The sequence below is a fragment of the Barbatula barbatula genome (assembly GCF_947034865.1).
Source record: "Barbatula barbatula genome assembly, chromosome: 7".
Classification (NCBI taxonomy): domain Eukaryota; kingdom Metazoa; phylum Chordata; class Actinopteri; order Cypriniformes; family Nemacheilidae; genus Barbatula; species Barbatula barbatula.
The window spans coordinates 334,679-348,390 of record NC_136770.1 but is presented as its reverse complement, the minus strand read 5'-3'; the positions used below and the strand labels follow the sequence as shown (position 1 = coordinate 348,390).

Sequence of the window (13,712 nt, the reverse complement as noted above, 5' to 3'; positions counted from 1 at the left end):
CATTACACATCAACACATCTGTTTTATTCAGACAGCTCTCATTGATCATCTCAAGATGTGACTATAGAAAATACACATGAGAACTGTTACAGACCTCAAAATGACAAGCATGAACTATACCATAATCCACAGATAATCCCATAAACATGTCATGGAAACTGAGATTTCCTGTTTGATTTAACAGCTAAACACACGCGCGTCATTTATACAGTCAGGGTTAGACTTTATTATTTTATAACTTTATACTGCAAACCTGTCATTCAAGTTAAATTAATTTAGCAAGGTGGCTCACAGAAGTCACATCTAAATATAGTTCATTGTTTATTTAAATGAACTCTCCTCTCATATTTATAATAATCTTATTAATTGTAAGCGTTAATTCTAGATAATAATGAATCATCTACTCTATAATTGATTTTAATATGTGTCAGAACATGTGATTGAGATTCAGTGATGTTAGAGGATTATTTTTTGCATCAGAAACACGAGTGCGCCCATCACATTTGTCTTTATTTATCACCAGTCCAAAATTAATTTCATCCATAGACACATTAAACTCTCTCGTGATTCAATGAGCGCGCTCACGGACAACACACGGGAGCGAGCAGCCGTTTCAGAAAGTCGCGTGTTAAAACACTGAAATATCCTGCTTAATGTAAATGAATCGTTCGGAAATCTCAGAAAAAACAAAGAAATGCTTCCACTTTACACTATATCAATGGTGTGATGTTTCTGGCGCGTGATGAAACAGGTGATAAATAAAGACAAATATGATGTGATGGGCGCACTTGTGTTTACCTGACAAAAATAATCCTCTAATATCTCAACATCACTGAATCTAAATCACATATTAAAATCGATTATAGAGTAGATAATTGATTATACGACGCTTACAAAAAAATAAGATTACTATAAATATGAGAGGAGAGTTCATTTAAATAAACAATGAACTATATTTAGATGCGGCTTCTGTGCATTTATTCTGTGTGTGCGTGTGTTCAGATGAGTGTAAAAGTTTGAATGGTCACGTCCTGAACTCACCGTGATATCTGTCATTAAAGATGAAAGCGCGGAGAGATGCGCGTGCAGGTGTCGTGATGCTGCGTCCCGCCGCCTCAGATGAAAGATGTTTTATTTGTCATCAGTGTCAATAAACACAGAGAAGCTCTGAGGAAACTCCACAATCCACACGAGAAACACAATCTGCCCGCGAGCGCGCGCTCTTCGTGTCCGTGGGAATGTCTTCAGGAATGATGTTAGAGGACGCGCGCGCACTTGAGCTTCCCGTGAGATTCTCTTCCAGCTGCAAACATCCACAGACATCACGGCGTGTTTCGCGTGGGTTCTGGAGGCTGTTGCATCACCTGAGCGCGCGGGCGCAGCATCGCCTCAGGTGAGCGCACGCGGGAACGCGCACGGTGATTCCGAAGGAGAGCCGAGCAACTTGCACAGACGTAAGTTTGTGTGCTCCCTATAAAGACAGCATCTCTGGTGCGCCTTAAAGGAACAGCTCACAAATAACATGCATTTACCTGCAGTAAAACACTTTAAGTATTTACTATAGTAAACTGTATGGGTGCTATGGTAGTAAACACAGTATATACTTGAGTTTATCAAATCAATCGCTTTGGTTAAGTACATCATTCTTTGTAGTAATATCTATATGTTACACTATAGACTACTACAGTAAGAGGCTTCAAAACATTTAAAATATTTGCTCCCCAGTCCAACACACTACTGTTACTGTAACATGCTTTATTTTTGGTCTGATCTTTGTCTCTTGAAGGACTTTTTGATGTGTGCTTGAATGTTCCTCAGTCATGTACTGTAATGTACATTTATGTGAGACAGACAGTGATGGAGCAGAGTTTGATCTAAACCAGACGATATAACACACTGTTAGCTGAACTCTTCTTCAGCCCTAAGCAGTCAGCACACTAAACAGTATCTCTCTCGTGCTTCTGACACTAAATACACCAAATTAATTATTACAATCGCTCAAACTAAACACTTATGACATTCTAGTTACAGAGATATTGTATTTCCTCGGATTACACACGGAAGAGCAAGATTAGATGTGTTCAGTCATATGAGAGAGCTTGACGCTGATGTCAATGTCATTCATCACAGTGCGTGGTCTGCGTATATGTGTGTGTGCGTGTCTGTCCGCGTATGTGTGTGTGTGTGTGTGTGTGTGTGTGTGTGTGTGTGTGTGCATGCATGCGTGTCTGTCTGCGTATGTGTGTGTACGTGCGTGTCTGTATGTGTGTGTGTGTGTGTGTGTTCCGGCTAAAACGAGAACATCAATCCATCATCCATACGTTTTAGGCCTTATCCCTACTGGGGTCTCAGGACATGTAAAGAAATACTGCACAAATATATGTTACATCTGACTTATAAAACCAGCTAAAACAAGTCAAAATGGCCAGCTGTTTTAGAACAGTTATAGCTGCTTTAAATCCAAATAAATATGACGTCTAAACTATTATTTAACAATATTTCCCAGATCAATTCTGCCTGCAGTTGATAATCATAAGCTGAGTGCGATTGAGTTGAATTGAGTTAATAATTTGTCAACACTCACATAAATTAGGACAGATTTACGATCCACATTATTGGTCATGTGACACAAAACTACAAAACAAAGCTTTCCTATGTCTCAGTGGTTAGAGCAGGTGCTAGTGATGCCAAGGTCATGGGTTCCAAACCAGGGATTGCACATACTTAAAAATATGTATAGTAGGCCTATCATAACATGTAAGTCGCTTTGGATAAAAGCGTCTGCAAAATTTGAGCGGGTTTCATCGCCATGGTAACTAATGCATGAGGGCTTGCCACTATTGTACGCTGACCCTATTCGACAGAGGAGACTATATCCATTAAAGTCGCTATTTTAGTTTGTTTTTTGCACATAAAGTATTCTCATCGCTTCAAAGAATTTCAACTGAGCCGCTATGAGCGGATGGACCAATGTCACCATGTCTTTAGTGCTTTTCTGGACCTTGACAACAGTTGACACCATGATGTCTATGAGGAAGTCTGGAAATCTCTCAGATGTCACATGCAGTGTTTATGCCTTGTAAATGTGCTCCAATTCATTAGATTTTTTCATTATGATCTCTTCATCTTCATCAGAAAAGTGATCAAAGTCAAATCAAACTGATGACACATCAGTACAGATCATGATAACGCAGAACTCACCTGCATTCATGTAAGGCCACGTTTACACTATGAAAAACTAAAGTTTTTACTTTGCGTTTTAGAAAAGTTTCAAAGCGGTCTGCATTTACACAGATCCAGGAAAACTGATTAATGCAGTAGTGTGCACGCCAGGCCAAGGTTGTTGTGTATAGAAAATGTGGATTTGCTGTACCAATTCCAACACACTATTTACTTTCCCCAGACTTAAACACACATATATGTCGACCAACGGTATTAAAAGCACTTTTGGCTTATAACTGTACATGTGTATGTGCCAAGGTACTTCCTGCTTCTTTACACAACAACATCGCCATCCCCTGGCCTGGCTTGCATACTACAGCGTTTATATCAGTTTTCCTGGATCTGTGTAAATGCAGAAGTTTCATGTCTACGTGAAACTTTTCAAATACATTTCAGTTTTTCATCGTGTAAATGTGGCCTAAATCTCATTCTGTCAGGTCTGAAATAGATCCAAACAAATTAACAATAAACATTCAGAATCACATTTATATTTTGTCATTTAGCAGACACTTTTATCCAGAGCTGCTGAAGGAAGAGATGTGTTCTTAGCCGATTCTTAAAAACAACTATAGGATGATAGTCGATTCATTTGACTTCTTCCACAAACAAACATGTTTAAACTTTCCACCCTAAATAAACCACACCCGTCATGTGACTCAAATATATGGTCACTTTGCGCGTTCGACATGATGTGGTCTGCACAGATTGATCAGCGTATGACGTTAAAGTATCGCGAGATTCCAACTGAATACATTATATTCATTACCAATCTTACTGGACATATAATTGCCACCTGCATTACATTTATTGTGTTTATATAAAGTGTTTTTTCCACAATAGTTACCATAAAAACAGTTGACACCTACCAAAGATCTAACAAACCACAATACACACACACACACACACTATACAAAGCAACAGTAAAGGTCAAGATGATTTCAAAGCAATCTAAATGAGTGTGATATCATATAAAGTTTATGTCATACTTAGACTAAAGTTTTTAAGCTTAGGCCTATTGTAAAAATTGTAAAATCAAACATCATCAAGTAACACACTTATCTCTGTGGAGATAAGTTCTGTTCCTTAAATACACAGGAAGTGTGTGTGTGTGTGTGTGTGTGTGTGTGTGTAAGTCACAGTTTAAACAACAGCTGGATTGGTGAGAACTCAAGGGGAGGGTATCATTTCTTATTTCTGTTTCCTCTTTTTTCAATCATGCATGCAAGATTCGTACATAATGCAAAATGAGTTTGACTTGATGTCTTCTGCCAGGCGTTACGAAATAAGCTGACAGCTCGTGTTAGAAAACTCAGATTGGGAACTGTAAGTACAACAATCTTTACATTTCAGAACATTCTTCAAACATCGCTGTATGAATCTGAAAACGAAGGAATAAATAATGTTGTGCTCATGTTGTGAAGTAAAACCTGTTGAGTTAAGAGAAGAGTCTGATGTAAGGTGTGGTTTCTGTTAAAAACATGATTAGTCATCACAAGGTTTATATATATATATATGCAGGCTGACAACTCAGTTACCACATTTAGTGTGTCAATATGGTTTAAAGCATGTCAATAAATGCACTGTGTGTTACAGGAACATATGTGTCTGAAGATTTATTTAAAGACATGATAGTAAGGTGTGTGTCTATAAAATAAATCCACAACTAGAAATCTTCGCTGAGCTCAAAGCTGTGACCACAGCCCCGTTGCTCTGTACTTATAAATCATTGGACCTGGAGCTTTTGAAAGAGATGAAATAGAACCAGCGGTGCAGAAACACAGATCTGGACGGAAACAGATGCTGATGCAGCGTGAACACACACCATCGACTAAACTTTCTAACAGCTCAAGTGTGTGTTGTGTTTTAAATATGTCACTTCTGCTGCAGTTTGAGTATTTTTGTTGCCTGTGGCTGAACAGTTAGACTGACGTGTGGTTTCTGGTATTGCAACATCGACTCTTTTTCCTCTCTTCTTCTTATGTGAAGCATTCGTCACTGCGTGATATCTCACTAACAAAGTTTGTCAAAAATGTATATCTGATGAATATAATAAAGTCTTGCCATTCTCTCATTGAATATTTGCTGTCACATTCATCATGTGGGATGGTTTGTGATCACTCATTATTGATGTTTCATGTTGACACTTTCAAGTTTAAAGCGAATGTTGATTTTGTTCATTCACTGTGTTTCTCAGTTAAGTCTCAGAGTTTTGATCATGGAGGCGACCGGCAAATATGACTTCAGTGCTTCAGCAGAGGATGAGCTGAGCTTCAAGAGAGGAGATAACATCAAGGTCTCTGAGCTGCTTAGCACATACATGTTACACTGATACACACAATTTGTGTAAAACGCTTAAAAAAAACAATAAATTCACTACATTCATTCATTTAAAGGGCCAGTGTGTAGTATATTGGAGGATCTAGAATGAGCTATTTTCATCTACACACACAGCGGGTGCCCTTGCACAGGATTCATCATGTTGTTTCTACAGTGTCCCTAAACAGACAAACGTCTCTACAGAATGCGTTTTGCACATTCAGGAAAGAAGCGAAAACTTGACAACATCTTTGACCTGTGTCAGCCACCATAGATTGCACTTAATTTCACGGAATGGTCCTTTAAATCTTATGATTATGTTTTGTCTGTTGAAGGAGGTGTTGAAGTGTTTTTGTATTCATCAACTGTAGATTTTATGCACCAATGAAAACTGGTTCCGAGCAGAAATAAACGGCATGGAAGGATGTGTGCCACAGAATTACATCATCACAAACTTCCCCAGGTAACAGACACACATCGGCCCGGTCAGCTGTGTTTCAGCGGTCAGAGGTCATGCTCGTGTGTGGAGTTTGTTCAGGATCGTGTCGGTCCTTTGTGTGATAGTACAATCTGTCTTCAGTTGGTTTCAGGAGAACATCAGCCGGCAAGCCTCACAGGAGAAACTGATGTCTCAGCCAATCGGATCCTTCATCATCCGCGGCTCACAGAGTTCACAAGGGGACTTCTCGATTTCAGTCAGGTACACGTTGACATTTCCAAAAGACATCTTTTAGTTTGATTTATAAGCTTGTGTCCTTGTTGGGTCCTTACAGTGTCAAACATTTATTGAGCTCGCGTGTGTTTGACTTTCACACTGTTTTTTGTGTTTGTGGCTTTAGACATGAAAGTGATGTTCAGCACTTTAAGGTGATGAGAAGCAGGAGCGGGCAGTATTTTCTCTGGAACGAGAAGTTCAGTTCCCTCAACAAACTGGTGGAGTTTTACACCCAAAACTCCATTTCCAAACAGAGTCGTGTGTTTCTGCTGACAGAACAGCGGGTGAGTCGCCCTGAACCCAGGAGATCAGACAGACAAGAACCACTTAGGAACGGTCCAGAAACCCCACAGGACACCCTAGCAACCGCCGAGAAACAATTCAATATATTACAATAGTTGAAAGTGGCTTCTTAATAGCTGGAGGTGTGTCTTTGGAGAGAGCCGGAGAGCGGGACATTTTCCCTGTTAATGTTTTTAAAGCTAGTTTACTATTTAACGTCATTATGAAACTACACACCCAACCTTTGATACTGCTGTTCTCTCTCTCTCTCTCTCTCTCCCTCTCTCTCTCTGTGTGTGTGTGTGTGTCAGAGTCCACCAGATGCTCCACACAGAAATCCTGTACAATCATCTGCCTTCTCTCAGGTAGAGCTTCACTCATTCTTGCGTTCGTCTGATCTCATGAGTCAAATCAAGTTTCATTCAAGCTTTCTTTTATTGTCATAGGGGAGACCCAACAATTTCCGGGCACCATCCCCGTCCCTGCCCCGCCCACCTGAACCCCAACCACCTCCACAGGTACAACACACACACACACACCTGTTATACAGGCAATGTCTTTGATTGTGTGAGAAGCTCATAAAGTGACGAGAGATGTTTTCATGTGTGGTTGCGTCTGCAGTCGTCTGTGATGTCCGTTCGAGCCATGTTTGACTTCACTGCAGAAGATCCGGATGAGTTGAACTTTCGCACAGGAGATCTTATTGAGGTTCTAGATCAGTCAGATCGTTTCTGGTGGAAGGGTCGTCTGCGTGGAAGAACCGGACTCTTTCCTGTCAACTACACAAATCCTGTTTAAAACTCATCACACATAAATGTATATTACACTTGATTATAATAACAACAGAACATACAAAGATGTGTTTAGTTTAACAGCTGAGCATTCACACTTAATACATCATCTTGATAGATCCTTTGTAATGATCAGGATTTCTGCATAAAATGTTCCCAAAACATGATATTCATTTAAGGTGTACTTGATTTATAAACGCCACCGGGACAACCAAAGGTCAGAGTCAACTATATTTATGTTCCTAGTTTTGATGCGAACAAGTTATTAAATTCATATTATGAGTTATTTACATTAACAGTCAAAATAATCCCAGTTCAGAAAATACAAAACCAATAAACTTCTCCAAAACTTCACTTTTCTGTGCAGTTATTCCAATGACTATTAATTTTTCTGCATATCAGAAGGTTCTTTGTCTGTATGTACATTTTTTACACTAATTACATTTACATTTAGTCATTTAGCAGATGCTTTTATCCAAAGCGACTTACAGAGAGTTCAGGGAGCAATAAGTGATATATCATAAAAGAGAAATAGTTAGAGGGTTAGTGTACTTTTCTTTCATTTGTCAGTCAAGTATTCACAGAAGAGATGAGTTTGAAGTAGTTTTTTGAAGGTTGTGAGGAGTGTAGTAGGGTGTGAAGGTTCTTGATGGGGTGTAGGAGTGTAGGAGGCTGTGAAGGTTCTTGATGGGGTGTCGGAGCGTAGTAGGGTGTGAAGGTTCTTGATGGAGTGTAGGAGTGTAGTAGGGTGTGAAGGTTCTTGATGGGGTGTAGGAGTGTAGTAGGGTGTGAAGGTTCTTGATGGAGTGTAGGAGTGTAGTAGGGTGTGAAGGTTCTTGATGGAGTGTAGGAGCGTAGTAGGGTGTGAAGGTTCTTGATGGGCTGTAGGAGTGTAGTAGGGTGTGAAGGTTTTTTATGGGGTGTAGGAGCGTAGTAGGGTGTGAAGGTTCTTGATGGGGTGTAGGAGCGTAGGAGGGTGTGAAGGTTCTTGATGGGGTGTAGGAGCGTGGTAGGGTGTGAAGGTTCTTGATGGAGTGTAGGAGCGTAGTAGGGTGTGAAGGTTCTTGATGGGCTGTAGGAGTGTAGTAGGGTGTGAAGGTTTTTTATGGGGTGTAGGAGCGTAGTAGGGTGTGAAGGTTCTTGATGGGGTGTAGGAGCGTAGGAGGGTGTGAAGGTTCTTGATGGGGTGTAGGAGCGTGGTAGGGTGTGAAGGTTTTTTATGGGGTGTAAGAGCGTAGTAGGGTGTGAAGGTTCTTGATGGGGTGTAGGAGCGTAGTATGGTGTGAAGGTTCTTGATGGGGTGTAGGAGTGTAGTAGGGTGTGAAGGTTCTTGATGGGGTGTAGGAGTGTAATAGGGCGTGAAGGTTCTTGATGGGGTGTAGGAGTGTAGTAGGGTGTGAAGGTTCTTGATGGGGTGTAGGAGTGTAGTAGGGTGTGAAGGTTCTTGATGGGGTGTAGGAGTGTAGTAGGGTGTGAAGGTTCTTGATGGGGTGTAGGAGTGTAGTAGGGCGTGAAGGTTCTTGATGGGGTGTAGGAGTGTAGTAGGGTGTGAAGGTTCTTGATGGGGTGTAGGAGTGTAGTAGGGTGTGAAGGTTCTTGATGGGGTGTAGGAGTGTAGTAGGGTGTGAAGGTTCTTGATGGGGTGTCGGAGCGTAGTAGGGTGTGAAGGTTCTTGATGGGGTGTAGGAGCGTAGTAGGGTGTGAAGGTTCTTGATGGGGTGTAGGAGTGTAGTAGGGTGTGAAGGTTCTTGATGGGGTGTAGGAGTGTAGTAGGGTGTGAAGGTTCTTGATGGGGTGTCGGAGCGTAGTAGGGTGTGAAGGTTCTTGATGGAGTGTAGGAGTGTAGTAGGGTGTGAAGGTTCTTGATGGGGTGTAGGAGTGTAGTAGGGTGTGAAGGTTCTTGATGGAGTGTAGGAGTGTAGTAGGGTGTGAAGGTTCTTGATGGAGTGTAGGAGCGTAGTAGGGTGTGAAGGTTCTTGATGGGCTGTAGGAGTGTAGTAGGGTGTGAAGGTTTTTTATGGGGTGTAGGAGCGTAGTAGGGTGTGAAGGTTCTTGATGGGGTGTAGGAGCGTAGGAGGGTGTGAAGGTTCTTGATGGGGTGTAGGAGCGTGGTAGGGTGTGAAGGTTCTTGATGGAGTGTAGGAGCGTAGTAGGGTGTGAAGGTTCTTGATGGGCTGTAGGAGTGTAGTAGGGTGTGAAGGTTTTTTATGGGGTGTAGGAGCGTAGTAGGGTGTGAAGGTTCTTGATGGGGTGTAGGAGCGTAGGAGGGTGTGAAGGTTCTTGATGGGGTGTAGGAGCGTGGTAGGGTGTGAAGGTTTTTTATGGGGTGTAAGAGCGTAGTAGGGTGTGAAGGTTCTTGATGGGGTGTAGGAGCGTAGTATGGTGTGAAGGTTCTTGATGGGGTGTAGGAGTGTAGTAGGGTGTGAAGGTTCTTGATGGGGTGTAGGAGTGTAATAGGGCGTGAAGGTTCTTGATGGGGTGTAGGAGTGTAGTAGGGTGTGAAGGTTCTTGATGGGGTGTAGGAGTGTAGTAGGGTGTGAAGGTTCTTGATGGGGTGTAGGAGTGTAGTAGGGTGTGAAGGTTCTTGATGGGGTGTAGGAGTGTAGTAGGGCGTGAAGGTTCTTGATGGGGTGTAGGAGTGTAGTAGGGTGTGAAGGTTCTTGATGGGGTGTAGGAGTGTAGTAGGGTGTGAAGGTTTTTTATGGGGTGTAGGAGCGTAGTAGGGTGTGAAGGTTCTTGATGGGGTGTAGGAGTGTAGTAGGGTGTGAAGGTTCTTGATGGGGTGTAGGAGTGTAGTAGGGTGTGAAGGTTCTTGATGGGGTGTAGGAGTGTAGTAGGGTGTGAAGGTTCTTGATGGGGTGTAGGAGTGTAGGACGGTGTGAAGGTTCTTGATGGGGTGTAGGAGTGTAGTAGGGTGTGAAGGTTCTTGATGGGGTGTAGGAGCGTAGTAGGGTGTGAAGGTTCTTGATGGGGTGTAGGAGTGTAGTAGGGCGTGAAGGTTCTTGATGGGGTGTAGGAGTGTAGTAGGGTGTGAAGGTTCTTGATGGGGTGTAGGAGTGTAGTAGGGCGTGAAGGTTCTTGATGGGGTGTAGGAGTGTAGTAGGGTGTGAAGGTTCTTGATGGGGTGTAGGAGTGTAGGAGGCTGTGAAGGTTCTTGATGGGGTGTAGGAGTGTAGTAGGGTGTGAAGGTTCTTGATGGGGTGTAGGAGTGTAGTAGGGTGTGAAGGTTCTTGATGGGGTGTAGGAGTGTAGTAGGGTGTGAAGGTTCTTGATGGTGTGTAGGAGTGTAGTAAGGTGTGAAGGTTCTTGATGGGGTGTAGGAGTGTAGTAGGGTGTGAAGGTTCTTGATGGTGTGTAGGAGTGTAGTAAGGTGTGAAGGTTCTTGATGGGGTGTAGGAGCGTAGTAGGGTGTGAAGGTTCTTGATGGTGTGTAGGAGTGTAGTAAGGTGTGAAGGTTCTTGATGGGGTGTAGGAGCGTAGTAGGGTGTGAAGGTTTTTTATGGGGTGTAGGAGCGTAGGAGGGTGTGAAGGTTCTTGATGGGGTGTAGGAGCGTAGGAGGGTGTGAAGGTTCTTGATGGGGTGTAGCAGCGTAGGAGGGTGTGAAGGTTCTTGATGGAGTGTAGGAGTGTAGGAGGGTGTGAAGGTTCTTGATGGGGTGTAGCAGCGTAGAAGGGTGTGAAGGTTCTTGATGGGGTGTAGGAGTGTAGGAGGGTGTGAATGTTCTTGATGGAGTGTAGGAGTGTAGTAGGGTGTGAAGGTTCTTGATGGGGTGTAGGAGTGTAGAAGGGTGTGAAGGTTCTTGATGGAGTGTAGGAGTGTAGTAGGGTGTGAAGGTTCTTGATGGGGTGTAGGAGTGTAGGAGGGTGTGAATGTTCTTGATGGAGTGTAGGAGTGTAGTAGGGTGTGAAGGTTCTTGATGGGGTGTAGGAGTGTAGGACGGTGTGAAGGTTCTTGATGGGGTGTAGGAGTGTAGGAGGCTGTGAAGGTTCTTGATGGGGTGTAGGAGCGTAGTAGGGTGTGAAGGTTCTTGATGGGGTGTAGGAGTGTAGGACGGTGTGAAGGTTCTTGATGGGGTGTAGGAGTGTAGTAGGGTGTGAAGGTTCTTGATGGGGTGTAGGAGTGTAGGACAGTGTGAAGGTTCTTGATGGGGTGTAGGAGTGTAGTAGGGTGTGAAGGTTCTTGATGGGGTGTAGGAGTGTAGTAGGGTGTGAAGGTTCTTGATGGGGTGTAGGAGTGTAGGACGGTGTGAAGGTTCTTGATGGGGTGTAGGAGTGTAGTAGGGTGTGAAGGTTCTTGATGGGGTGTAGGAGTGTAATACGGTGTGAAGGTTCTTGATGGGGTGTAGGAGCGTAGTAGGGTGTGAAGGTTCTTGATGGGGTGTAGGAGCGTAGTAGGGTGTGAAGGTTCTTGATGGGGTGTAGGAGCGTAGTAGGGTGTGAAGGTTCTTGATGGGGTGTAGGAGCGTAGGACGGTGTGAAGGTTCTTGATGGGGTGTAGGAGCGTAGTAGGATGTGAAGGTTCTTGATGGGGTGTAGGAGCGTAGTAGGGTGTGAAGGTTCTTGATGGGGTGTAGGAGTGTAATACGGTGTGAAGGTTCTTGATGGGGTGTAGGAGCGTAGTAGGGTGTGAAGGTTCTTGATGGGGTGGAGTGTAGGATGGTGTGTAGGAGCGTAGGACGGTGTGAAGGTTCTTGATGGGGTGTAGGAGCGTAGGACGGTGTGAAGGTTCTTGATGGGGTGTAGGAGCGTAGTAGGGTGTGAAGGTTCTTGATGGGGTGTAGGAGCGTAGTAGGGTGTGAAGGTTCTTGATGGGGTGTAGGAGTGTAGGACGGTGTGAAGGTTCTTGATGGGGTGTAGGAGTGTAGTAGGGTGTGAAGGTTCTTGATGGAGTGTAGGAGCGTAGGACGGTGTGAAGGTTCTTGATGGGGTGTAGGAGTGTAGGACGGTGTGAAGGTTCTTGATGGGGTGTAGGAGTGTAGTAGGGTGTGAAGGTTCTTGATGGAGTGTAGGAGCGTAGGACGGTGTGAAGGTTCTTGATGGGGTGTAGGAGCGTAGTAGGGTGTGAAGGTTCTTGATGGGGTGTCGGAGTGTAGTAGGGTGTGAAGGTTCTTGATGGGGTATAGGAGTGTAGTAGGGTGTGAAGGTTCTTGATGGAGTTTAGGAGCGTAGTAGGGTGTGAAGGTTCTTGATGGGGTGTAGGAGTGTAGTAGGGTGTGAAGGTTCTTGATGGGGTGTAGGAGTGTAGGATGGTGTGAAGGTTCTTGATGGGGTGTAGGAGTGTAGTAGGGTGTGAAGGTTCTTGATGGGGTGTAGGAGTGTAGGAGGGTGTGAAGTTTCTTGATGGGGTATAGGAGTGTAGTAGGGTGTGAAGGTTCTTGATGGAGTGTAGGAGCGTAGTAGGGTGTGAAGGTTCTTGATGGGGTGTAGGAGTGTAGTAGGGTGTGAAGGTTCTTGATGGGGTGTAGGAGTGTAGGATGGTGTGAAGGTTCTTGATGGGGTGTAGGAGTGTAGTAGGGTGTGAAGGTTCTTGATGGGGTGTAGGAGTGTAGGAGGGTGTGAAGTTTCTTGATGGGGTATAGGAGTGTAGTAGGGTGTGAAGGTTCTTGATGGAGTGTAGGAGCGTAGTAGGGTGTGAAGGTTCTTGATGGGGTGTAGGAGTGTAGTAGGGTGTGAAGGTTCTTGATGGGGTGTAGGAGTGTAGTAGGGTGTGAAGGTTCTTGATGGGGTATAGGAGTGTAGTAGGGTGTGAAGGTTCTTGATGGAGTGTATGAGTGTAGTAGGGTGTGAAGGTTCTTGATGGGGTGTAGGAGTGTAGGATGGTGTGAAGGTTCTTGATGGGGTGTAGGAGCGTAGTAGGGTGTGAAGGTTCTTGATGGGGTGTAGGAGTGTAGGAGGGTGTGAAGTTTCTTGATGGGGTGTAGGAGTGTAGTAGGGTGTGAAGGTTCTTGATGGGGTGTAGGAGTGTAGGACGGTGTGAAGGTTCTTGATGGGGTGTAGGAGTGTAGTAGGGTGTGAAGGTTCTTGATGGGGTGTAGGAGTTCAAATGTTACAAACCAATGGAACGTGTTGTGTTTGCCCTGTTCTTTAATGACATCACCACAACATGTTATTGGAAGGAAAACAACAGCACAAATGAATCAGTAAAGAATGTGATGGTGTCTTGTTTCACACAATCACAAATGATTTCAATCTGTTTTTATATCAAGAATTATATGATCACACACCTAAATACAGTCTATCGAGGGAAGTGTCAGTTGTGTCTGGGAAGCATCCACAAAACATCAAAATCTAAACGAAATACACGAACTCTTATGTTTCCACTCTTGTGTTAAAACTCGGAGAGAGATCAAATCAAATGTCAATCATTCAGAAAGGAACTTTTCTCT

The 13,712-nt window shown here is 43.6% G+C and overlaps 1 protein-coding gene across 1 annotated transcript; it reads left to right on the top strand.

Moving 5' to 3' along the window:
* Positions 1-4,409: 4,409 nt before the first annotated feature.
* Positions 4,410-7,680, top strand: grap2b (GRB2 related adaptor protein 2b). The gene is made up of 8 exons (XM_079460523.1): positions 4,410-4,545; positions 5,417-5,515; positions 5,910-6,001; positions 6,119-6,238; positions 6,378-6,537; positions 6,847-6,900; positions 6,982-7,053; positions 7,157-7,680. The coding sequence occupies exons 2-8, from the start codon at positions 5,438-5,440 to the stop codon at positions 7,331-7,333; spliced, it is 753 nt and encodes a 250-aa protein (XP_079316649.1). The 5' UTR covers positions 4,410-4,545; positions 5,417-5,437; the 3' UTR covers positions 7,334-7,680.
* Positions 7,681-13,712: the final 6,032 nt, after the last annotated feature.